Source organism: Nylanderia fulva, unplaced genomic scaffold, assembly GCF_048542155.1.
Source record: "Nylanderia fulva isolate GAGA-0341 unplaced genomic scaffold, ASM4854215v1 Scaffold42, whole genome shotgun sequence".
NCBI lineage: Eukaryota > Metazoa > Arthropoda > Insecta > Hymenoptera > Formicidae > Nylanderia > Nylanderia fulva.
Genome location: NW_028190499.1, coordinates 1,739,804 through 1,767,733, shown reverse-complemented (window position 1 = coordinate 1,767,733; position 27,930 = coordinate 1,739,804). Strand labels below are relative to the sequence as shown.

At 28.1% G+C, this 27,930-nt stretch overlaps 1 protein-coding gene across 7 annotated transcripts; it reads left to right on the top strand.

Annotated features, from left to right (window-relative positions):
• Positions 1 to 1,856: 1,856 nt before the first annotated feature.
• LOC114933319 (solute carrier family 35 member F3) lies at positions 1,857 to 25,064 on the top strand. 7 transcript variants are annotated; one of them, XM_029305834.2, is made up of 12 exons: positions 1,857 to 2,309; positions 4,501 to 4,650; positions 7,509 to 7,780; positions 8,274 to 8,426; positions 8,904 to 9,254; positions 9,851 to 9,979; positions 10,567 to 10,756; positions 10,847 to 10,936; positions 11,677 to 11,806; positions 13,430 to 13,459; positions 15,554 to 15,885; positions 21,614 to 21,741. In XM_029305834.2, the coding sequence occupies exons 2-12, from the start codon at positions 4,515 to 4,517 to the stop codon at positions 21,664 to 21,666; spliced, it is 1,866 nt and encodes a 621-aa protein (XP_029161667.1). In that variant the 5' UTR covers positions 1,857 to 2,309; positions 4,501 to 4,514; the 3' UTR covers positions 21,667 to 21,741. The 7 variants fall into 7 exon arrangements, with proteins under 7 accessions (XP_029161667.1, XP_085342439.1, XP_029161672.1 ...); XM_085486313.1 differs by having other exon boundaries at positions 15,554 to 15,944; positions 21,614 to 21,661; XM_029305839.2 differs by lacking the exon at positions 15,554 to 15,885 and having other exon boundaries at positions 21,614 to 25,064.
• The last annotated feature ends 2,866 nt before the right edge of the window (positions 25,065 to 27,930 follow it).

Sequence of the window (27,930 nt, the reverse complement as noted above, 5' to 3'; positions counted from 1 at the left end):
CGTACATCGCTTTAGAATTAATATGAATCTTTTATTTCAGAAAAAAGAGATACGGAATAAAAAAATATTTTTTCAGCTACTTATCGATTTTCTTTTTTTGCCATTTTTCCTCAAGTTCCTTATTCCAACGAAACCCTTCGAAATTCACTTACATTCTTTATATTTTTTTTTCTTTTTCGTTATTTTTGTGAACCCTTTATGATGTCATATCACGACATATTAGTGGATGTTGCCGCATTTTATGAATATGTATAAGAAAAAAAGCTCTTTTCGAGTCTGTATCACGCGAAATAAAATTGTAAAAACTCTTGAGCGACTCACGAGAGAACTTGGAATATTATAATGCGAGCAGAGAGTTAGCTTTGAGTCAATTACGATCGATTATATATGATTATACTGTTCGTGCGCTGCTTTAAATATAAACGTGCAAATAATAATAATATAAGACTTACTTTACACATGAAAATAAGAAGGTGAAAAAATAATATTGTTATATAAAATTTTAATAACTACAATAATATGCGCATATATATATATATATATATTTTATTTTATTTAATAATATTTTAATTTATTTAATAACAACATTCGACAGCCAATGCTTTCTACAATTAATATCTTTTTACTATTTTGATTACAAAATCTTTGATTAAATTGATTTTTAACGCAGTATTTATCATTGTTTTCATATTATTTTAATAAGAGAAAAAAATTGCACTATTATTTTATGTTATGATGCGTTAAAGATTTGAATATTATTTTATTACGAATCCCTTAAGTAATCTATTAACTACAAGGCTTGTTCGATATTTTTTATTAGACAAAAAATTTTTAAAATAGTGTTGATTTAATTAATGAAAAATATAAAAAGTTTTTCAAGAATTCATTTCTGTATTGATGCATTGAATAAAATAATATTTTTTCACTAAAATATCAATTACGTGGCTTGTTCAATATTTTTTGTTAGAATATAAAATTATTAAAAAATATTAGAATGTTGATTTAATTGATATAGGAAGTTTTTTTGATTAAAAATAATTTTTGCATGGAAGCATTGAATAAAATAATATTCTTTAGTTAGAATGATAAAATATTACGTAGCTTGTTCAATATTTTTGTTATAGAATTATACAAAAAAATTGTAAAATGTTGGAATGTTGGTTTTTAATTGATACAAAATATAAGAAATATCAAAAATAATTTTTGTATTGAGACATCCGATAAAATAATATTTTTTAGCTGGTGTAGTAAAGTGTCAGCTACGTGTGGCTTGTTTAATATTTTTTTTTACAATTATACAAAATATTATTTAAAAAACATTAGAGTATTGATTTAATTGATAAAAAATATTAAAAAAAATATTTTTATTACAAATCGAAGCAGCGAATAAAATATTTTTTGGCTGGGATAATAAAGTTTCAACTATGTGACTCATTTAATATTTTTGGTTAAAATTATATAAAAAATTATTTAACAAATATTAAAATATTAAAATTTAATTAATAGAAAATATAATGTAAAATTTAATTAATAGAAAATATAATAAATAAAGAAGTCTATTTGATCAAAAATCATTTTTTATCGAAGCACCGGCTAAAAACATAATATTTTGGTCAGGGTGGTAAAATACCAATTATACGTGCCTTAATATTTTTTATTATAGAATTATATAAAAAATTATAAAAAAATCTTGTTACAAATTCTTTCGCGAGGCACTGAATAAAATAATTTTTCGGCTGAGATGGAATTTTGGGAGACTTCGTACATCGGGTTACATTTCGAGAGAAGGGTTGTAATTGGAGCAACGACGATAGGAGGGTAGTTGCGGGTTGGACACAAGGCGCAGACGCGAAAGGCCTGGTGAACGAACGTTGCTTACGAGGGTTCGCTCGGCAATCAATGGCATAGTAGGGTTGCTCGAGACATCATCCCCGACGACCACAATTATTGCGCGTAAAAAGATCACCGTCTCTCGTTCCTGCGTGATTCACCAGAGATCGAAGGTCGCGAAAGGTCGCTTCGAAGTGAGATCGCGTGCGAGATATAACTCGGTTAAAATCGATCAGCTGTGATTTTGACAGCTGACGGACCACGTCGTTGATTAATTAAGTACGTCGCGAGAAACTCGCGACGTACTTAATTGGATAATAATCGGCGAAAAAAGTGGATGATGCCGTCGTTGTGACATCGGTCTCGTGGTGTAATCGAGTTCACCGAGGAAAATCAGTGGGATCAACCGGGTGGACCATGAACCATGGATACGTCACAGGTCGAAAGCGGCATGACTTCGGAAGAGAGACGTAAGGAAGGTACGTGCACGATCTTATCGAAGGAATTCGACTTATCAGCTTGACAAAGTCCGGGAGATGTAATTTTATTTATTTACTTATGTATAAATGGAGAAAAGAGGTTTTTTTGGTATCAACTATGATTACAATTTTATATTCTATTTGTATCATTGTTGTCAGTTATTGCATATACAATGAGTTAGTTTCTTTAAGATCTTTATCTATGTCTTGATGTTAATTTAATTATAATTATAATTTAATTTTAAAAAAATAGCTAAATACCAAAGTTCACTAGTTTCAAAATTTCGTTAAGATCCTTAATTCGTATATATTTTAAAGCTGATCTTAACATTTATTTTCAAAGTAAAGATGTTTACCTGATTAACTTATTAATTTAATTACATATTAAATTATATATTAATTTATATATTTAATTATAATATTAATTTAATTATGTACAGCTCAATTAGTTTAATCATGAAAAGTTAATGAAATTTTGATAGATATTAGATCTTGAATTATCGAGATACAAATTTATTTATACAATTTTCGAATTTAGATTAATTTATTCACCGAATTGCATATCTCTATTCAACGTCAGCTTTTTTAATTTGGCTAATTTTATGCTTTTGGTTCTAGAGATAGAGTGCACAGTAAAATTCGCATACTTACGTAGGTTTCTGTTAATTTAATACTTAATGCTTAATTGCTAATTAATTGCAATTTATTTCAGAGTTTAAAACTGGTATATAATTATTACAAATATAGCTTAACTGTTCTAATAATATCATCATCAAATTTTAAACATAACAAAATTAATTTAATCCACGAATAAATGCTCGAGAATCACACAGATATTGAATTCTACAAATAATTTTTGCATTTATTCAATCGTAACAAAATAATTAATATTTTCTGAAATCCTTATTTTCTAAATTATATTTAAAAAATGTTCTGAAAATTATATTTTCACAATTATACATCAGTTTCAAACTCGTTCATTTCGATATTTCGCAGAACATTAATTCATCTTCAGCAATCATCTCCCAGTGCACATCGTTATTTGTTCGCGAAATGCACTTGCATGTCAATATCTGATAGAGGAGAATGAAATTTACGAAAAAAAACATACCCTCGATAAAGTATCGCATGTTGTCGATGAGATGTTTATATCGTTCGCGTGCACCTCAGGGGATCAACAAGTCGAATGCATTCGTAAAGCGAACTCGTTGCAAGTTGCACCCAAGCGAATCCCGCATGATGACGCATCCTTTTTGACAGAGTTGGGTAATAACTGGTTCTTTAGTTAAAAATTTAAAAAAAATAGAAAAGTTAATAATGTTTAACTTAGCTTAGTTAATTTAAAATGTATTTATTTTTAACATTAACTAGTTATTTTTTATCTTAAACTTAGTAACTTTTTTTTAAGTTAATTTTTTTTATCTCTGAATACCATTATTGTTTTTTTATAAGTTATAAACATATTATTGTTAAATTAAAGTATTTTAAATTTTTATGTTCATTTGTCATCAATTGTAATTATACCAAAAAATATATGTTTATATAAAGATCAAAATTTCTTTGTTATGTGTTATTATAAATTTTAAAAGAATTAACAAATAAATTTCTAATTTAATATAAATAATGTTTTTAAAACTTAACTTTTGATTTGACTTTAGTTAATTTAATCTTAACTTTAATTCAATTAATTTTTTATAGATAGATATAAAAAAATGTTTCTAATAAAAGTTTTATGATTTTTAATGTTCTTTAAAACAGTGCAATCAAATTATGGAGAAGGGAGGAAAAATTTGAAATTTTTAATTTGACATTTTTGAAGATTACATTGTTTTAAAGAATATTAAAAACCATAAAACTTTTATTTGAAACATTTTTTTATATTTTTTACCATTTCGACGGTATTAGCTTAGAAATAAAAAAAAAAACGATTTTTTCAAGGGAGTGTTTTACTCTCTAAACGACTAAATACGCCATTAAGAAAAACACGGATCTAATATTTTTCAATGCTCTACAACATATTCAAGGTTCATTAAAATCGGTGAGGGACACTTTTGACCAGTCCCCCCTTGTTAGTTTAAAAAAAATCATTAACTTACCCAACCCTGCTTCTCGAAGTGACGTAGCCTGGTGTCGCGTGGCGAAAACATATAAATTTTTTTTCTCGCTCTCTCTCTAATGACATGTTTCAAAGAACGCGCTTAAGCCATGGGTAGCGGAGGGGTTGGTGAGGTACCGACGATATTTCATCCCCGACGATCGCGTACGTCGAATATAATCCTCGGCGATGATCAACAGACTCACGGTCCCTTCATCACACCTATCCAGGTTGCGCTCCACGCAGGTAAGTTAACAATTGCGCTTTTATACGGAGTTTGCGTTAACCCCTATCTATTTATTTTTTTTGGAACACAGGCATTCTCTGAAGAATAAGCTAAAAAGAGTGACACAATTATTTAATTAATTATGTTGCTGTTTATTCGATAAAAATTGGAAGATTTTATCTCAGTAAAAATTGTAATTAAAATTCTACTTATAATGTAAAGAATAAAAGCTGATCTCGGGAAAAAATTCCATATTTAATCAAATTTAAAAATAATTTTTAATTAGAAAAATTAAAATATGAAGAAATGAGAAAAAAATTGCCCCTACATATATGAAATTATATGTACATATAATTATATATTATATTGTATAATCTAATTGCACTTATATTTTTAAAAAATGCACTCTCTCTCTCTCTTTTTGTAATTATTTTTCTATTATATTCTTACTATTTTTTTGCATAAACAAACAGAGTATATAAGAGAACATATATGGATATATTTTATTATATATTTAATTATTACATATTTGATTATATGGATTTTTTCTGGGATTTTAATCGGATTTGTCGTTATAATTCCAATTTAAGATAATTATAAAATTAAATTATCACGTATTGACAATATTAGAAACAAATAATGATCCATACTTCATTTCAAGTTTTCTGAAGAGAGACTGGTTTATAGCTGGAAAATCTATGGTTGGAAGATGTCAGTTTGATCTGTCGACTTGTTTCAATATCGATTGGAGAATGTAATAGATCTAACGCCGGTGGATTCATAGTGTTTTGTAGCGTATTTATAAAAATTTTAGAATCCCAAGAAAGCCTATATATACATATCAGGATTGGGTATAAGTTAAGCTTATAAAATTAATGGAGTTAAGTTAAAAGTTGCATGAACAAAAAATTAACTCGGTTAAAATTAAAAAATTAAGGTTAAATTAATTAAAGTTAAATTAAAAGTTAATTTTTAAAAACATTTATACTAAATTAGAATTTTGTTTATTAATTTTTTAAAAATTTATAATAACAAACAACAAAGAAGTTTTGATTTTTATATAGAAATATATATTTTTGGTAATTACAATTGATAACAAATGAACATAAAAATTAATAATACTTTATTTTAAAAATAATACGTTTATAACTTTGTAAAAAAACAATAATGGTATTCAGAAATAAAAGAAATTTAACTTAGGAAAAAATTACTAAGTTTAAGATAAAAAATAACAAGTTGAAGTTTAAAATTAATACATTTTAAATTAACTAAACTAAGTTAAAAGTTATTAACTTTTTAACTTTTTTTAACTTTTAACTACTAATTAACTAGTTATTACCCAACTCTGATACATATATTGGGTCTTTATTAGTTATCAGTATTGATATCAGCCTCTTTTAATTTCATATGATGTGCTCGCACAGTATACGCGCGTAATATTTCAGCTTGCTGAAATTAGTTTGCCTTTAGTATAAAAATAAGATTGCAAAAATCTCGAAATAAGATATGCTTCGACGAAAAGCTCTGCGCACGTCGTATCACTTAAAGCTGTTAAAAAAACATGCTTGTACACTCACATACACACATATAACACATCTTTTGTACACGGCTTTATTTCGAAGAGCAAATAAATATACTATTGATCTCGTAGCTTTTTCCATTGCCTGGAGCACAAAATCTATGATAATATACATATAGTGTATATATATATATATATATTTCTCATTTTGTTCAATCTAACTGAATATATATATATATATTCAGTTAGATTGAATATATATATTCAGTTAGAATATATATATATATATATATATATATAATTACGCCCGCAAAACAAAGTTATAAAAATAAAAATAAAATAATAATAATGAAATCAAAATTAATAAAAGTAAAAAGTAAAAATAAGTAAAAATAAAAAAAATAATTGCGTAATTAATGCATAAAAAATATGTATGTAATAAAAATTCAATATTTAAATCTTTAACAGAAAATGCGAAAAAAAAATAGAATTTTCTACAAGAATCTTTTGTGATCAAAATATCCACGCTTTTATTAGACTCGCGCGAGACTATACTCCACATATCTGTCACGCTGCGCGGCTCGCGCGAGACTGATTCTCGATTCTCGTTTGAGGTATCGCGAGCGCGGGACCGTTGGTCACATGACCAGTGGGTCCCAATGGTCACGTGATCTCGGCTTCGCGCTCGCGATACCTCGCACGAAAATCAGTCTCGCGCAAGCCGCGCAGTGTGACGGACATGTGGGGTATAAATGAACAAAAATTCTATATTTTTATTCTCTGTTAAAGATTTAAATATTGAATTTTTATGCATGCATTGCAATAATCTTTTTTATGTATGCGTTGCAATTTTTGAGATTTTATTATCAAAGAATAATATAACTTTGCTTCGCGCGCATTATTATATTCGGTTAGATTAAATGAAATTATTAAATAAATACATATGTAAGAAATAATCTTATTTACATATGATAAAATATTTTATTTATTATATGTTATACATATATTTTAAAGTATTTGAAAATATATCATTTATATATTATAAAATAATGTTATATATTATATATTATCAAAAATTATAATTATATATATATATATATATATATATATATATATATTATATGTATAATACATAAAATAATATATAAAATTAATATTATAAAAAATATAAAATAGTATATAAAATTATGGATGGTAGTTCAGTTAACAAAAATACATGTAAAATACATGCTAAATACACACATTTATGTCTATAAAATTCCTTTTGCAAATGAACACACATTCAGATAGAAATATCTTCGTTGTGAGATAAAGTTCCCGCGAGATGAAGATTCAGTGGATCATCAGAATATATTTTAGGATGCGAGCAACAGCAAGGTTGCACCGTCGCCGATGGACGTGGCGATTCTGGATCCAGTTGTCGCACTCTGGAGACCACCGGAAGTGCCGTAACAAGCGGCGGCGGAGGCGGAGGCGGCGGTGATAGCGGGACCGGAAGTGTGCAAACTCAACCGACGGCCCAAACTCGAGCATCGGTTCACGTGACCTCGACTCCGACCCCGGCGGTCGTTCAACGACCGAGCTCGATCTCGACATGTTTCGCTTCCTGCTGCGCCGAGAGCGCAAAAAAGGTCGATTACAAGTTTCATCTTGTAGCTCAATTATTATGTTATAATTATAACGTATTAAAAAAGCTTTCAGAATAAAGTATATTATTGTGATTTTTAATATTAATGCCTGAAGAATTTTGTTTGAAAGAAATTTGTTGTCAATTATGATTAATAAAATATTCATGATTAATTATGAGATTTATTGTTAAAAAGTTGCAATTAGATTAAAGATCTATAATTTTCTATTAGGTATGTTTATATTCAAATTTGAAGATTTTTAATGTCGACGAATAATAAATCATTTGATATGAAAACTGACAAATTAAAAATAATGATAGATATCAAAATTTTTTTAATTTTTAGATTTTTTCAAAAGTTTTTATTTACACATAATAAAATACTAATAAAATAATTTGAAAACCGAAAATGTTCAAAAAATCTAAAAAAATTATTGCTCTGTTTTTGTATTCGAAAAAAGTTATTTTTTATTGAATCATGTTATTCTCAATTGCAGATATATTTCGGGGTGTGTGTGACGATATGCGTGACAGCAAGTTGGGTCGGGGCAACTCATTGCATCAAATATTTGTACTTTCATAAGTCCGACAAAATCTCGCAGACATCCGTCACCGCAAATTCCTCCGCGAACGACCTGCCTCATCAGCATGTGAGCTTACTTATCTCACAAATCAAATTTATTAAGTTTTTTTCTTATATTTTTCCTCTTCTTTTACGATGACATTTCATGATAGAAAAAAAATTACTTTGACAGATAAGTATATTAGAATTTAATTATATATAGAAGATATTTTGAAATTAGTATACATGTAATAATTAATAACAATTCTTACCTAGTAATAAAATAAAATTGAATATTTTAAGATCCATAATAATATTATTAATTTTATTGAAGGGTGTAGCTTGTTAGAACGCAAAATTTTTAAGATACGTTCAAACATGTAAAGGTCCTAATAAGATTGATATAATATATCATAGCCTTTTGAAATACAATTGATTAATTAATTAAAAATTATTTTATGTTTATTAATCTAATTATAATTTATTTGTTAGATTTATTTTTATGTTATAATAATAAAATGCAATAATCCTCCTATTTAAGGATGACATTTTACGATAACTTCAGATCACTCTTGCGTACGACGCACCCTTCTTCACGACATGGTTCTGCACCAACTGGGAAGTCCTGTACTTCCCGGTGTACTTCATCTGTCGGGCTACCAGAACTAAATGCGCCAGCCCTTCCGAAATAATAGTCGAGAGTCTACGCGGCTTTCGCGATAAGGGCTTCACTGGTGGCCGCTTCTTACTCAGATGTAGTCTCTTCTGCTGTCTGTGGGTCATCACTAATTACCTGTATATACTTTCGTTACGAATATTGTTAGCCACGGATGTAATGGCATTATTCGCGACCAACGTTTCCTGCGTCTACCTGCTTTCGTGGGTCATTCTTCACGAGCAATTTGTGGGTGTGAGGGTTAGTAATTTTAAAACAATTATATCTTCCTTTTTTATCTTTTCGATAGTAGAAAAAAGAGAAAGAGAATCGATAATAATTTTCTTAAAAATTAATAAAATTTAGTAGGTCATTTTTATGCTGTAAGAAAAAAGAGAAATGTTATTTATTAAATAATGTGATTCAATATAAAAATTTATTTTTTTTATATTATGGATGTTAAATTATTTTACATAAATAAAAGATTATTTATTGAAAACATTATAACAATTAATATAAAAATTAATTTTTTATGTACGTATAAATAATGTTAAATAATGTTAAATTTTTTATGTAAATTAATAGATTATTTATATAAAAATTTATATAAAAAAGATTATTTATATAAAATTTTATTAAATATTATAAGAATCAATATAAAAAAATTAATTTTCTATGTTTAAAGGATATTAAATTTTTTTGTATAAAGATAGCATCGCAAATTAAAAATTTTTTAAATAATATTTAAATTAAAAATTAAAAAGTGATGTTTTTTATTACTAATATTGTAGAATGCATTTTTTTGAGTTTTTACAAGATTTTAATTTTTTCATCAAATTCTTGAAATCTTGTTACAGATAGTCGCGGTAATCCTGTGTAATACCGGCATCGCGCTTTTAGCTTACATGGACGGTATAACCGGAAGTCCGACCCTCGGAGGTGTTGTTCTAGCTACAGCAGCGGCAGCTGGCTCTGCCGTTTACAAAGTAAGCAATATGTGATACTTATATTCAGAGTTGGGTAAGTTAATCATTTTTTTTAATTAAATAAAGTTAAAGTTAGTTGCTTATAAAATTAATTTAGTTAAGTTAAAAGTTGCACGAACAAAAAATTAACTTAGTTTAAATTAAGATTAAATTGGCTGCAGTTAAAATAAAAGTTAATTCTTTAAAACATTATTTATATTAAATTAGAATTTTGTTTGTTAATTCTTTTAAAATTTATAATAACAATGATTTTTATATAGAAATATATTTTTGGTAATTAAAATTAATGACAAAAGAACATAAAAATTAAATAATACTTTATTTGAAAAATAATACGCGTTTATAACTTATGAAATACAATAATAATATTCAGAGATAAAAAATTTAACAGCTCAAAAATAACTAGTTGAAGTTTAAAATAAATACATTTTAAATTAACTAAGATAAATTAAAAGTTATTACGTTTTTTAAAACTTTTGACTAATTAACTAGCTATCCAACCCTGAATATATTTACGCAACTGCAAGATGTTGAAGATCTTTAAATAAAAATGATTCGACTTTTAAATAAAAATTATTTTCCTTCAGGTTCTTTTTAAGAAAGTAATAGGAGAAACTACGTTCGGTCAAATGTCTTTTTTTTTCTCCCTCATCGGTTTATGCAATGCCGCCTTGTTGTGGCCGATTTGTCTGGCTCTGTACTTTTCCGGGGCGGAAACCATGCATTGGGCAACGCTACCCTGGGCAGCGTTACTCTCCGCCAGCATCCTCCATTTAGGTGCGAGCTCACGTTGAGCTAAACTACTTAATTATACATGAACGAGTTTACTCTCGTGATTAATATGGATTTTGCACGATTTGTTTGCAGTTGCGAATATGCTCGGCAATTTCAGCATCGCCCTCACTTACGATCTGTTCATCACTCTTGGATTAATCACAGCTGTACCTGTGTCCGCTGGTACGTGCAAAATTATTAATTGATTTAATGTAATTTAATTTGTAAGTTATTAATTTAAATAAGTTTAGTAAGCTAGTTTCATTAAATTTTAAATAAAAGGAATTAAATAAATTTATTACATTTTTAATGAATAAAATTAAAATGCATTCAATTAAATTAATTAATTGTAAATTAAAACTACTTGATAAAAATGAACGCGAATACAATAGAAATATTCTCTATTCGCGCATAAATTTAGAATAAAACATTAATTTTATTTATTTTTATTCACGTATTATTCAACTCGCAAAAAATTTTTTATATATAACAATATATATAGAAATATATAAAATTATATACATAATCGCAAAATTATATATGAAATATGTCCATACATAATTAGATAAAAGTGCTTTTTATATAAATTTATATACAATATATATAATAATTATATATAAATATAATATAATTATATTATATAAATATATATATAATAATTATATAAATTTATATACATAAATAATAAAAAAGTATATTTCTTTATAATATATAAATATATATGTTTCATATATAATTTGACATTATTATATATGAACCCTTATAAATTATGTATAAATTTATATAATTATGTATAAAAATGGACATATTTTACATATAATTTTACGATTATATGTATAATTATACAATTATTTATATATAGTTATACATAAAAAATTTTTCCCGAGAATGATCTTACTAATCGTTATATATAATTGATGCAGCACTGGACGTTATTTTCTACGGGGCGTACTTTATGGGTATGAAATTGGCGGGAATGATCTTCATAGCGGTCGGTTTCTTCCTCGTGATGTTTCCGGATAATTGGCCCGATTACATAACGAGACTCCTCCGGTACGTTTTCTTAACTTGTATCCCATATACAATGCGGTTCTGTGGTATGCACTTTTAATCCGGAGTTTATTTATTTTTTCTCTTTTAGTCCTTAGTTCTTTTAGAGAGTTCTCTATCCTATTTTTGCCTATCTATCTCTCTCTTTCTCTATTTTTCTTTATTCTTGCAACGATACGAACTGTCGTTTTTTACCTTGTTTGGCACCAGAATAGAGGCAGCGCGTAGTCTCACTCAAGTAGAGTGCTTGACATATATATCTATGTATATATATGAATATTATATATGTATATACATATATACATATATATATATATATATATATATATATATACATATATATATATTTATACGAGTACCATTTAAGCTGCCTTAGTTCTTTCGATTTTTTGAGAGCGTAAGATATATTTTACAAATTGCTTTGGTAAAATAACATAGAACGCGTTTCCTAAAAGAGAAAAGTTTTATTAATCCGTTTTTGCACAACGTATAATTTATATTTTAAAAATCTCCCTTTCGTCGCAAAAAAAAGAGTCGCCTGATCAAACGCGATCGTTAAAAAAATATGGGAGAAGGTTAAGAATTTTTTTGTCCAATTTCATCATTTTTATATCACTTGCAATCGTTTTTTCCTCTTTTTTTTAGAGAAATCTTAATCGGTTTTGATTTGAATTTTGTTTCGAAGCGCAAATTCATTTGAATTTATTTTGCGTCTCATCAGCCACCCCTTTGCAGCTTTGCAGCTCCATACGACAACATATGTCAGATTTCATATACGAAATATTTTATTTTGCTGCATAGATATATCAGCCGAAGCGAATTGTGCATTATTATGCGATTTTCTTTCGCATTTAGAGGTAAAACTCGCGCACACGTCACGCTTAATACAGAAAAATTTAAAGACCAGCACTAATATTGTTTTACAGGATGCCTGGAATATATTACAGGTTTAAAGTATATAATTAAATGAGCATATATATTTTATATACATATATAGCAGCGCACATATACATACATGAGTGATATGTAATCGGGGTAAAAAAACTTTCGTATAAATGCCAGTGATATATTTAGATGCAGCGTAAAATATTAATCTATATATGTGAGCCAAACTTACCTTATGTTTAGTTCTTCCTCCCCTAATATTTTTTAAACCACACTTCAGAATATCTCCGAAGCATAAATAATTGAAATAACTTTTTTTTTGTCATTTTTTAAATATAATTCTGCCAACAGTCAGCACAAGGTTTAAAAAAATTAATTTTACAAAGAAAACCTTAAATGTATCAAGAAATTTATATGGCATTGTTGGAATTTATCTGCAACGTGATACGTAAAATTTTCTAATTTTTTAAATATTTTATAATACTTAAATATTTGTCATAATTTACCTAAATATTAATTTTTATTCTTGCTATAGGAAAATCGTGCAAAAAATGATTGTCAGATTTTTAACGTATACTTAATAATACATTTATTCGGTAGAATCTGAATTGTTTAGATTTAAAAAAATTGGAAAAAATAAAAATGATTAAATCGCTTAAGCTGCTTGTTGTCTGTGAAATCAATGTCGACACTTTCATCACTCGCTTCCCAACAATCAGGATCCATTATATGCTGTTACAGAAACGTAGTCCTCATGAGTCACAGTACAAGGTAAGAAAATACATCTCATACGTCTTGCTCTTGCTTTCTACCGAAAATTCATCCTCTTTTCGGGTAATCCATGTGTAAGAAAATTTATTTTATTGTTTAAATTTATTTTATTGATTAAATTATGTATTGTTTAAAATTATTTTATTCTTTAGATTTAATTTGAAAAAATTTTTTATTTATACGGCAGATTATAATCTATTGAAAACTATTATTTAAATAGTAAAAAGGAATAGTAAAAAATAATAAAAATGAGAGAAACGTAATGAAGAAATTAGTTGATTTTCCGATGAATTTTCTGTAAAAGAGCAAGCGGTATAAGTGTCAGTAATAGGCGCATGATTTATAACATTTTTCAATTTTCTCCATTTTGCATGCACACGTGTGAGCTTGGCTTATTTCTCATCGGATTATTTTTCTCTTAAAAAGCAAAACGGTATGCCTCTTCTTCACGCTTCTTTTTCTCCCGATATCATTTGCTTTTTTCAGTCATTTAATTTGATGCATTCGATATATTTTTTGTATGCCAGCAATCATTCTTATTCATCCAGAATCTTTATTCAAAATTGGATCGATAATAAAACACGTGTTAGATTCATGACTTGATCCGTCATTTATATTTTGTCTCCTCGGAAATCTTAAGAGATTGCTTGCCTTTTGACGATCGTCTCTTCGTAAAGCATCCTGGAACGGTGTATCTATTCTTTCCCTCAATATATATAATTTATTCATGTTTTTGTATGTTTGCCCCAGTGTCCCGCCTGATTGATTTATTAGTAATTCGGCTGTCGTAGACATTCTGTGACGTTTGTGTACTATAAACTATTTGAGTCAAAATTAATTATATAATTTTCTCAGTATTTTAGAGAATTTGTAATATACATTTTTTCAATTAATTCATTTGAATTTATAAGGATAAAAATAGAATGAATGTTTCTAATAGGACTGTTTATATATTTTTTATACATAATTATATTTTGAACAACAAAATAAGTATTTTAGATATTTTTTTTATTGTAGAATTATATAAAAGACTGCAAATCTAATGATTATAGAATAATAATTCGATTTTATATAATGTAAATTATGCTTTTTTTATTTACAAAAAAATTAGAAAAATTTAACACATGAAAAAGAATAGCATGACGCTGAATAGAATTCCGTGTTTTAAATCATTTCATCGTGTCACAATTTTGCAAAATTTGTGATTAAAGAGAGAGAGAGAGAGAGAGAGAGAGAGATAAGAAGCTATTTTAATATGTTTCATATTCTATAATAGATATTTAAAAAAATGTTCAATCAAAATTATGTTTATTATTAAGCTGTTTAGCTTTCAAATAAAGAAATTTATTGTATTGATTACAATTAATATTTATATATATATAACATTAATGATTTATTATGAAAAAAATGCAAATTAAATTATTGGTAATTCTACCAAATAGTTTAATTATAATTATTTAAACTGAACAATTTTATAATGTCAAAATTGAATTCAAAAGATATAAAATTATTAAAGTATTTAAAATTTAAGTTATACCTACACAATTAAAAATTTCAAACTTTCATCTAAATTTTTGATAAAATTTGAATATTTAAATTTTGATTTATTATATTAATTCCATTATATATTACAATTAATTTTGCTTGAAACCAAAAACATCTTACATTATAATTATAAAACATGATAAAACAAATTAGAATAATCTTGCAATTTTAATTCTAAATTTCTCAAAATTGTGACGCGATGCTGCAACAGATTAAAAATCGGAATCATCAATCGCTCGCTGTCAAATTCGATTATACAATCGCTAGCTGGATAGAAAAACCATTTAACGAAAACTCGCCGAATTTCTACGACACATCCTCCCTTCGCACACCTCGACTCGCCCCTGAATTTAACTTGAGCACGAAAAAGGAACGTATAATTCTCAAGTAAGAGACTTTCGATCGCCATTCAACGCGCGGCCAGTTTCTCCCAAAATTATATTTAAAAAAAACGACCGACGAGACACATCGCAATCGAAAGGAGGCATCCCCCATCGAGAGACGATGATCGATTGATGAGAGTCTCGGGCTTGATGTATATATATGCAGTATCACGGGAGGCGGCCAACGGCAGGGCGGCAGGACTTTTCTTAGGGGTCGCGCGGCCTCTCTTCAGCAACGTCAGCAACGTCTGAGGAGTTACGGCGTGATCGCCGCTCACGGGGACGGCCAGACTCTGCTGCCGATCAGCAACAACAACAACAACAACAACAACAGCAGCAGCGGCGGTGGTAACCAGCCGGCCGCTCGTCACGTTAACAACTCCCAACAGTACAGTTCGATCTCCGAAATCCAATCACGCCGTTTCCCTCCCTCAACCTCCAACAACACCAGCGTCGTCAGCAACAGCTACTCGCACGATCCTCGTAATCAGCAGCAAGGTATGAGAACTATCAGGCTGGTGGCGAAGCCACGCGCGACGCGGTAAGAGAGAAATCAGGTAGGAAATCAGGTGATCAGGATGATAATGATGATCGGAGATGATCGGATGATCGAGCGCGATGACATATATAGTTGGCTGGCGACGAAGTAGAGCGTCGTGTTATTGAATATAGTGGTCTTGGTGTTCTTGGTGTCGCTCGAGATTCTGTGTGTATAGGGAAATGCTGGGTTAATTATTGATGATCATTGAGCAAGGATTGATATTTTGTTTTGAGCGAGCAATGGCAGTCGAAGGCGCTGAATTTATATATTGAGCTGCGTAATGTTATCCTTCTTTGATTGACTCCTCCCAGCTAGGCGGCTAAGCGATTTTGATGCCATGATGTAGTGTATTAAGGCGTTGGTAGCGAATATATACAGGATATATTTACCACTTTTTTGTTTAATAATGTTTTGTTCTTTATGATATTTTATTTCAATGGTGGTAAGAAGGTGAAACATTAAAATTATGCACTGAAAAAAAAAAGTATTTAATTCAAATAAATATTTGTTTTAATACTGCCTAATAAATCATTTATTTTAAACCAGGGTAATAACTTATTAATATTAGTTAAAAGTTAATAACTTTTAACTTAGCTTAGTTAATTTAAAATGTATTAATTTTTAACTTCAATTAATTATTTTTTACCTTAAACTTATTAACTTTTTTCCTAAGTAAAATTTTTTTCTGAATACCATTATTTTTTTTATGTCATAAACGTATTATTTTTAAATTAAAGTATTATTAATTTTTATATTTATTTGTCATTAATTTGTAATTACCAAAAAATATATTTCTATATAAAAATCTAAATTTCTTTGTCATTTGTTATTATAAATTTTCAAAGAATTAACAAACAAAATTTTAATTTAATACAAATATATTTTTAAAAATTAACTTTTGATTTAACTTTAGTTAATTTAATCTTAACACAGTCGTGGTCTAAGATAATGAATGCTGTAACAAACATTACACGACAGGCTGGGATTTAGACCAAGAGACAGAAAACAGAGATGGATGATGGATAAGATTCTATTGTGGATGGATGAGCGCCGAAAATATAAGAGGAATAACAACGATAAATATATAAACACCCAAAAGCAAATAAAATCGAAAATAAGAATAACCAAAAATAAGTGGCTCAGGCGAGAATGCGCCGAAATTGGACAACTGCAAAACAAACATGATGAATTCAACCTGCACAAAAGGCTGAAGAAGGCTGCTGGATTATACAAGAGAAGAAGAGCCAATGTAATAGTCGACAAATCAGATACTACTCAAAAACAATTGAATATTCGACGGCAAAGAGAACGCAAAGTATGGGAAGAATATATAGAAGACCTTTTTTACGATGACAGACCCGCGAAGATAAGGGAGAAGAAAACTCCCAGCAAACACAGTATATAAATGTTATATACTTAAGCATGTTACATGTAACGTATATGTTAGTTGTAATTTCCCACTCATAAATGTAATATTTTTAATATTACATATATTACATTGTAGTTATATTGTCATTATATCCCAAGATAGCACTGACTTATCAATACATCAATGCGCTATTTGGTATATAATTACAATATAACTACAATGTAATATATGTTATATTAAAATGTTACATCTATGAGTGGGAAATTACAACTAACATGGATGTTACATGTAACGTACACGTTATTACCTGTTATATTCCGTTTTATTATAGCAATGTAACAATTATATATCGGTATTTGCTGGGCTCAATCATCAAGGAGGAGATAGAAAATACCATACAAGGATCGAGAAGTCTAAGAAGACAGCTGGGCCGGACGGAATTCCATCAGAAATACTCAAGCTCCTGGACGAGAAAGGCATCACCTCAGTACACTAAACCCAGCAAACACAATATATAAATGTTATATACTCAAGCATGTTACATGTAACGTATATGTTAGTTGTAATTTCTCACTCATAGATGTAACATTTTTAATATTACATATATTACATTGTAGTTATATTGTCATTATATCCCAAGATAGCACTGACTTATCAATACATCAATGTGCTATTTGGTATATAATTACAATATAACTACAACGTAATATATGTTATATTAAAATGTTGCATCTATGAGTGGGAAATTACAACTAACATGGATGTTACATGTAACGTACACGTTATATTACCTGTTATATTCCGTTTTATTGTAGCAATGTAACAATTATATATCGGTGTTTGCTGGGAATATTTAACATCATTTATGACACTGATCGTTACCCGGAGCAGTGGCTGACTTCTACTTTTATCCCACTGCCTAAAAGACTAATAATGCAAAAAGATGCGAGGATCACAGACTCATTAGTTTAATGAGTCATATCTTAAACATATTCTTAAAAATAATACACCAAAGGATCTATAGAAGGTATGAAAGGGATATAAGTGACTCACAGTTTGGGTTTAGGAAAGGCCTATAGGCAGAAGAAAGGCACTGGTGGCAACGCAAATTCTGGTCCAGAACTGCTACGATCAAAGGGTACCTCACGAAGGATATATGTCTGTGTTTCCTGGACTGTAAAAAGGCATTTAACAGGGTATAACATCACAAGTTAATGCTACTCCTCAAAAAACTTGATGTAGACCAAAAAGACATCCGATGTATTGAAAGTCTATACTGGTACTAAACGGCACGGGTGAAAGTGGGCGAAGATATTTCCATCTCCATACAAATTAGGAGAAGGGTACGGCAAGGATGCGTGCTGTCGCCATTCCTATTCAATCTGTATTTAGAAACAATATTTCAAAAGGCCCTGGAGGAGAAGGAAATAAAGATTAAGGTTAATGGAGCGTGGGTCAATAACATCCGCTACGCTGACGACACGGTTTTAATAGCTGACAATAATATAGACGACCTGCAGCGCCTGGTTAATGTAGCAGGACGACACAGTAAGTCAATGGATGTGAACATCAATTCCAAAAAGACGAAATTTATGGTCGTGACCAGAGAACGGAATGCATTCAACAACTCCAGTATATAACATGTGATGCTAGACCCATGGAAAGGGTTAGCAAATTTAGATATCTGGGAATATGGCTTTTCGAGGATTGGACATCAGACAATGAGATAAAATGTCGCATAGAACAGGCTTGACAGGTATTCCTAAAACTAAGGAGAGTGTTGACCTGTTCGGAATTTAACCTTGATATGAGAATAAGATTCGTGAAATGCTATGTTTAATCGGTGCTCCTTTATGGGATGGAGGGATGGACTCTGAAAGTGAGCGCTATCAACAAGTTGGAAGCCTTCGAAGTGTGGCTGTATCGCAGGATCCTTAGAGTGTCATGGACGGCAAGAATAGAAAACGAAGACGTGTTAACAGGAAACGCGAGCTGCTTAATATAATAAAGAAAAGGAAAACGGCTCAGTCAGCCAAGTCTGTTTGCGCGAATAGATTTTGTCAAATACTTGCTACAAATTATTGTCAACAAAAAGGCAACAATTTGGCTATAAGAATTATTATTACTTGATTAAGCTAGCAGATTGGCAGCAAAAATCGAGCAAAGATTGCTAACAAAACTCGACAACAGATTGGCAGCAGAAAGCAAGCAAATTACTGCATGACTTGATGTCAAATTGACGACAAAAACCAAGCAAGATCAGTGCGCATGAAATCTGACGTCAAGCTTTACTTAACTTATCCAAATCTGTTTAAAATTAATAATATTGATTTAATGTGAAAAATATTTATTTGTTTTAAATAAATGATTTATTGGGCAATATTGAAATGAATATTTATTAATTTAATAATTTTTTTAGTGTGCTAATTGAGATTGAAAAATAAGATTTTGCACACCTTTTTTTATAACTTTGAAAATGTCAAATTCATATATTTTTAATAAGAGAAGATTTTATTGATACAGACTTGGTTAGCATGAATTATTGAGATATCCTGTATATAAAAGCACAATGAGGAATGTCTTTGTTGAAACTTTAAATCTTTCTCTCTCTCCCTCTGTCTTTTTCTTCGCATCTACTTGTTTGTAGTGGTTCATTTAGTTATTCTGTCTCGTGTGGATGTGTTCCAAAAATATAAAAACATTATTTTTATTATATATATATATATATATATATATATATATATATATACATTGTTCTCCGTGTGTGTGCCATGCAAATTTTCGGAATGGAGCATTGCGACATTTGTTGTTTATGCTGTTCGATGATACAATTACTTATTATTATTGTGGTTCAGCTCGTTAATTGGATATCTTGCAAAAACGGACGGTCCCATACTATATCGTGACACAATCGATTATTAATTATAATTAATTCTCAATGATGATTTTTTCATTGATAGTTATTAATGAGAAAATTATTTTTCAATTTATTTATATTAAAAAAATTATGTAAGTATTAAAATTTTAATACATATTTTCACGTAACAATGGGATCTCCGTGACTGCGATAGATATAAATTTGATTCTTTCGCGTGAAGATTTTTTGACATTTTATATAAATGTATAAAAATTAAAAAAATTTTTAAATATAAAGGTAACGTATATAATTTACACGCATAAGAAACGTCACGCATTCTAATTCCAAGTTCGAGACACACAGTAATAAATTAAATTTATTACATTTTCTTGTTGACATTACTTATATTAAATAAAAGGCTATATGTAGAATATTTCTCTAAATAAGTGCAAAGAATTTTAGCAGATAATTCTTTGTCAAAAATTAAAAAAATTTTTCATATAAATATACATATTTTAATCTATATCCTCGGTAGCAAGCTGACATAATTAAACGTCAAAATGACGTCATTTTGACGTCGAATGATGTCATTTTGACGTCAGTTTGCTACTTGGAATCCTTCTCTAAGGATTTAAATTCCTTCAAAGAGGGAGATAAAAATTAGTTTAATTATAAAAATTTATTTTTTTTTCTTAAAAAAGATTTATTTTATATAAAAAAAATAAAAGAAATAAAAAAATTTTGTTAGAAATCAAGCTACCTAACGCATATTTTTAGGTGATTACATTCTAGTCGATTCAAAAGTTTTAATAAAAAATTGAATACGAGTTGTTAGTTTTATCCCCTTATGACGATACGAGCAGATTATAAAAATATTAATACATATCCTTTTTACTGGTAGAAAATATTCACTGAATTTTATTTTTTAATTTGTCCAAAATTTTAGATAAAATTATATAAATATAGGAGTATATATTTTATATAAAAATTCCCCTTAATTTTCGATAAAGAGTCATCTCCTAAAGTTTTCCACACTTGTTTAAAAATCCTGCATATATTGCATTTTATTTAATACAGCATTATAAGAATATATATACGATATAATGCATTATAAGTTGTAAAATTAAAAAATTAAGATATTTATATGTTTACATGTATATATATTAAACATTTTTATTTTTAATATACATATGTATATATAAATGTTTTAATTATTAAATCAGATAACTTGAAATATAAATGACAATAAAAAAAATGAAACAATAATAGAAAAGAATTACTGTTATTCTCTTTTCACAATTGCATTTATTTTTCTAATACATAATTAATGGAAGAAATCAAGGAGAGATCTGAAAGTTTTCACGCGAAATTGTTCCGCCGAAATTGAATTTGCATGCCGATTGACATTTCTAGTTGACGACTGTCAGAATACGAATGATAATAGAATTTTCGCTTGCAGGTGGAGCAGGAGACACCGGCATGGCTTGTCAGACGGATCGTCACGCGACGTGATCGATTATCGAACCGGTTACATAAAATCCCACCTACGCTCACCGTCAGGCAGAGTTCGGTGACTAAACTCACCAAGAACGGAAGCAATAATTATGGGGTACATAGATTTCTTTGGCAGCGGCTCAATGGCCAAAGTTATCGTTCAATTATAAGTGAGACTTTTTTTCGACCAGCAAATAATCATTTTATTAGTATCCTTAAAAAGCTACACTCTAAATGGCGCAAAATGCGCCGTTTCATTAATAATCATGTCATTTTCGACTGTAATTTAATTAACTCCTCAGCCCTCTTTTTAATTTTAGTCTTAACAAAGGGAAAAATAATCAAATCAATTAAACTAGGATTAAATGAGAATACGAGAGAGACAGAAAATCTGTTGTAAAACGAATACTTTAGAATATCTAGTATATATATAATTTTTTTAATTCTTTAATTTTTTAATTAAAAAATTGTATTATAATTTAATTATTAAACCAAATCTTTCTTCTCTTAGCGATCAAAAGTATTTAAAGTAAAGGAAAAGACTTTATTTCGAAACGCGAGAATTTATTTATTAAATTAAATTATTTATTTATTTATTTATTTATCTATTTAATTATTTATTTATTTATTATATTAAATTTATTTATTTCTACAATTTAAATATTTACATACAGATATTGATTCGATAGAATCTAAAATGAGTCCGATATATGTATAATATACATATATATTTCTGTGGTTTTAACATTAACATATTGATATATATGTAAATGTTTGATAGTTTATTATAGATCGATGATTCAGTGTACAGTATCAGATCGATGACACAATTAGACAAAGTCTATATAAAATTTCAGTAGATTTATCCTATTGTAAAAAGCGAAAAGAAAAATAGAACAAAGGGGAATGTCCAAAAAGTGCGATTTTTTTACTTTGAGCGGAAAGTAAAATTCGAGTTGTTTTAGGTCTCATACATCTAGAATATTGTAAAAACCATAGTGGTTTTTTCTGAAAATGCAGGGAACATTTAAATATCATCATATATTTAGAGAAAATCACGTAAATCAATATCTCAACAAATCGAGATTTCTTGATGTTTCATCCGAATATTTTGATAAATATTTTGGTAATACCAAGTTTCTGAAATTATTTAGAATGATTTTAATGTCAGTTAATCATAAATTAAATATATAATATATATACAGGGTGTTCCTAAAGTCCGACTTGGGCTCTTTATCTTGGAAACGACTTAAGATACGAAAAAAGTTTCAAACAAAAGTTGTAGGATTTTGAGGGAGACATAAGATCGTGCCATTGATTTGGCCTTGAATAGTCATTTGAAGGTCACGTGAAAGTCACCTTCAATTTTTTAAATGGAATTACCTAGTTTTCATTACATATTCTTATATGTTATTTTAAAAGCTTTACAAAACTCTATACTAAAATATATGTTTTCATGGAGTTCTTCTTGAGTTATAAAGGTTTAAAGTTAACAATTTTTTGACATAAAATGTAAAATATTCGGTTTTTAGTAATCGTACCTTATTACTGTTTTGCATGGAATAATGAGATCAATCAGTTGGTGTAAAAAAACATAATTATTTATAAAAAAAGTATGCAGCTGCGTGTTGAATATTACTTTTTTTTTAAACAATTATCTGTAGGTTTTGTAAAGTTTTTGAAATAACATACAAGAATATGTAATAAAAAATAGGTAGTTCCATTTAATAAATTGAAGGTGACCTTCACACGACTATTCAAGGTCAAATCAATGGCACGATCTTATGTTCCCCTCGAAACCCTACAACTTTTGTTTGAAACATTTTTTCGTATCTCAAGTCGTTTCCAAGATAAAGAGCCCGGGTCAGACGTTAGACACCCTGTATAAATTTATTATTGACTGACATTAAAATCGGTCTAAATGATCTTGGAAAGTTGATGTTACCAAAATATTCGACTGAAACATCAAGCAATCTCGATTTATTGCGAGATTGATTTACGTGATTTTCTCTAAATATATGATGATATTTAAATGTTCTCTGCATTTCTAGGAAAACCACTATAGTTTTTACATTATTTTAGATGTATGAGACCTAAAACAACTCAAATTTTACTTTCCGCTCGAGATAAAAAAATCGCACTTTTTAGACATTCTCCTTTAATATCAGTTCCACCGAAAATAGAAACGATTTGCCAATCGCCAAAATATATCAATGATAGAATTGACAGGAATAAACCAAAAAAATTTGTGTGTTCGGCGAGGTTTATCGAGAGATTTGAATTTGTTTAAAAGAATCACAGAAAATGGATTTTAGGTGTAATACTTTAAATCAAAATTTTTTTCGACAGTTTCACGTTGTTATCGATGTATTTTGACGAAAGTTAGAGACAGATACGTAAAGACAATCAGAAATAGCTGTATTATCTTCGATAAATACCCATTTTTCGTCTGTAAAGATATCGTTGATCCATATAAAGGTGTAACAAAAATATTTATATTGTAGTGAGAATTAATGTACGTTTTATTGTAAAACGTCGCATTTACAAGGGCTCAGAATAAAATTCTTCTACCACGGAATTAGCGTAACGTTACAGGGTTGACATAGATTCTATCTCTATAATGCTATAATTCGAGTAAATAAATATTAAACCTACTCTATCTACCATAGTGTTCGATGATTTGGAAATTTGTGATGATTATAATCTGTAAAAGAAGAAATATTTGATATGTAAATAAGATTTTAGGAATAAGAAGGGCGAGGCAGCTCAACTTAAAATATATATCGCGTTTCCACATATTATCTTAAATTTTACTTGAATAAAATTGACCTAGCGAAATTTGACGATTATTAAAAAAGGTTCGTGATTGATATTATTTTTTCCATCTGTGTTTAAACGATGAAACTTGAAAAGTCTCATCGAGGAATATAAATAACAATCTATGATATATATATACCATATGTGTGAACTTTTAAATTAGATCTTAAATACTAATTATGAAATTTTTATTTTAATAATATGATTATAAAATTTTTAAAGTATAACATAAGAGAGAATTTTCATAAAATTATTTCGTTGAAATAAGTATATAATCATCTTTAATTATATATATTATTCGATATAATCATTTGATACATTACAATTATGACAGATATCACTTATAACTTCGTGAATAAGTTTTTTTAACATTTTTTTGTAAAATTCTGCACAATTGACTCGTCTCATTTGCACATATATTATTGTCAATTACACACATAACAATTAAAATACACACAACGATTGTAATTGTTATAACACTAATCATAAAGTATATTGCGATAAAATTCTAATTAATGTTGATGATATACAAAGGTATCATGGAAGTATTACGAGCGAATGTGACATATATATCGATAATAAAAATCTTAGTAAAAATATCCACGTATTTATTCTCATTTTTTTATAATATAATATTACATAAAGAAGACCACATCGTTCGAAATATATATCTGCACTTTCAATTCGGATGATCCATGCGGCTAAATTGTGCGGATATTTTTTTTAATTTGTTATTAAAAATTATCACGTAAATGCTTTCCTTTTTTTATTACAATTTCCAAAAATATTTCGTGTCATTGTTACGTCAATATTAATTATGTACTGTAAATGCACTATTAGCTATTTCATTGCAATTGCAATGTCATAATCTAACAAAACCTGTTAAGCTTATCGATTATATATTATTCACAAAGAAGAAATTTATTGACCGAATTTAGCGAGATAATTTGGATATTTATATATTATTCAAATCATTTGTTACTGTAATTGAATCTTTCATCTCATTATTATATTATTAGAGATTGTATACATATATGTATGTATAAGTACATTACGAAAACCATCTATTTGGAATACTTTAATACAAAAATTAATATTATAATATATATATTGACTTTATCATTCTATTAATTAGTATTATTATTTTCTTTCTGGTTTTTTTTCTAACTGTAATGTAATAAACAATTCAGTTTCAACATTAAAAATAAAATTGCATAACAGATTAATTTTTATTAAGAGAGAAGATCAGAATATCGAATATCTTTACCATCATATTCCAATTAAATATTTGCAGTTTGTTTATATATTTGTATGACATATATATGTTTCTTTAGAAAGACCTTCAATTGAATACAACTTCGTCGAATAATAAAGGCAGAAAAGTGTACTAAGAACGAGAGACACAAAGAAAAAAAGCAAAAATTTATGTACAACTAAAATATGGTCTGAAGAGATTCCGACAAGCAAAAGTAAATTATGTGAAAATTATTTATATTGGATATAATTTAATCATTATTTTCAAAAATTAATATTTTTAAATATAATTTAAATATATATATTATTATAATTAATATTTATATATATATTATTATAAAATTAATATATGTAACTATAATTCAAAAATAATCAAACAAAAATAAGTTTTGATTAAATATTATAAAGAAAATAAATACATGTAGAATAAGTTTTGATTAAATATTATAAAGAAAATAAATACATGTAGAATAATTAGTAGTAATATTTTGTAATTTAGAATTGATATAAAATTTTGCTGAAAAAATTTGTTAAATGACACACAAGAAGTAGAAAAATACTTCAAATAAAATTTTATTGCTTATATTTTCAAAGATTTAATAGTTTTGAAATATGTTTAGCGGTGTAGCATGCATTTGGTACAAATAAATTCCTATTTATATACTAAAATATATTAATTATAATATATTTGGTTGTTAGAAAAAATTTATATTGTATATTTTATTTTGTGTGCACAGTTACACATCATTTACACTTTGCAAATATAAAATGATAAATAAATACATATTGTAAGATCGCGGGTTTAAGAATTTTTAAATAAAATAAATAAAATAAAATAAATCAATCTTTCAAAAGGTAGCCTCGTTAATATATATTTAATCGACTTTATATAATCGTGGAAAAATTCTCGGCGGGACTTTGTTCATGAGAGAGAGTTTACGCGCGTCTTTTTTCTTTCGCAAAATTCAGTCTTCTTCTCTCGAGTCCTCGAGCGATGCATATATATCCGATTGGTTCTGTCGTAGCGTTTACTTCGTGAGCGAATGTCATCTATACTAATATATAAAGAAGTAAAGTTTGTTTGTTCCATTGTTCGAGGTAATCTCAGAAACTATTCAACCGATTTGACAAAATCTTTCACTGGTGGGTAGCTTATTGTTAGATCTCCCTGAGTAACATAGGATTGCTATATGCAATCGTCTTGCTTCTAAAAACTTCTAAAAATGTGCGTGTCATACAAAAAAAAATACGTTCTTTACGCTTTATATTTTTTCCAATAATTTTATAATTTAACGTTGTAGCGTAAATAATTCATACTATATATACTATATTCATACAAATGTACTGGTGAAGATTTTATCAAAATCGGTCATGTAGTTTTTACGTTAAATTATTAAATTACTAGATAATGTGCGCGAACATGAATTTTTTCTTACAAGTAAACCTTGGAGAATGTCAGATTCCGATTTTTTCAAATTTTTTATAATTGTTTCTAATGTTAAAGTATGAAGAAATCTGTCGTTATTTTTAGCTCAAATTGATTTTTTTCAATTTTATCCACAAGTTTTTCGGATTAAATAATTGTCTAAAAAATTTCCTAAATATTTGCATGGACAGAATAATCTCTTTGGATAGTCAATGTACGTTCCCAGGAATGTTCTTATTTTTTATTTTCTTCGTCATTTATTTGTCCAATAATATTGCTGAATCATCAGTTTAATAGCTGAGTTCACTGTGTTGAGATCATATTAGATCAAATTAAACTAATAACAATAACTAATAACTAGTTCTAATATCCGCTTTTTGCATGTTTATATATAATCTCATGACTAAACCTTATATGTGAGATAGATAGCTTCACGTGCGGCGCGTAGTGGTAAATGAAAGAACTATCCCTAATAGCACACATATCCGAAAGATGTTCAGAAGACATCCAGAGGATGTTGAGAGGACTCTCTAGCTATCCTCTGAATGTTCTTCGGATATATTGTGTTATTAAAGATGTGATATAACATAGCAGTAATATTTTGCAATATCTCCAATATTAACTTATATTAATATTTGCATAATATTATTGCAATATTTGTAATATGGCGCAATATGGAAATATTTACAATCTTAAAGAATCGCGACGATTAAGTAAGATTCTTAAAGAATCTCGACGATTCTTTAAGATTATCTAAAATATTTATTTTTCAGTAATCTTAGCCA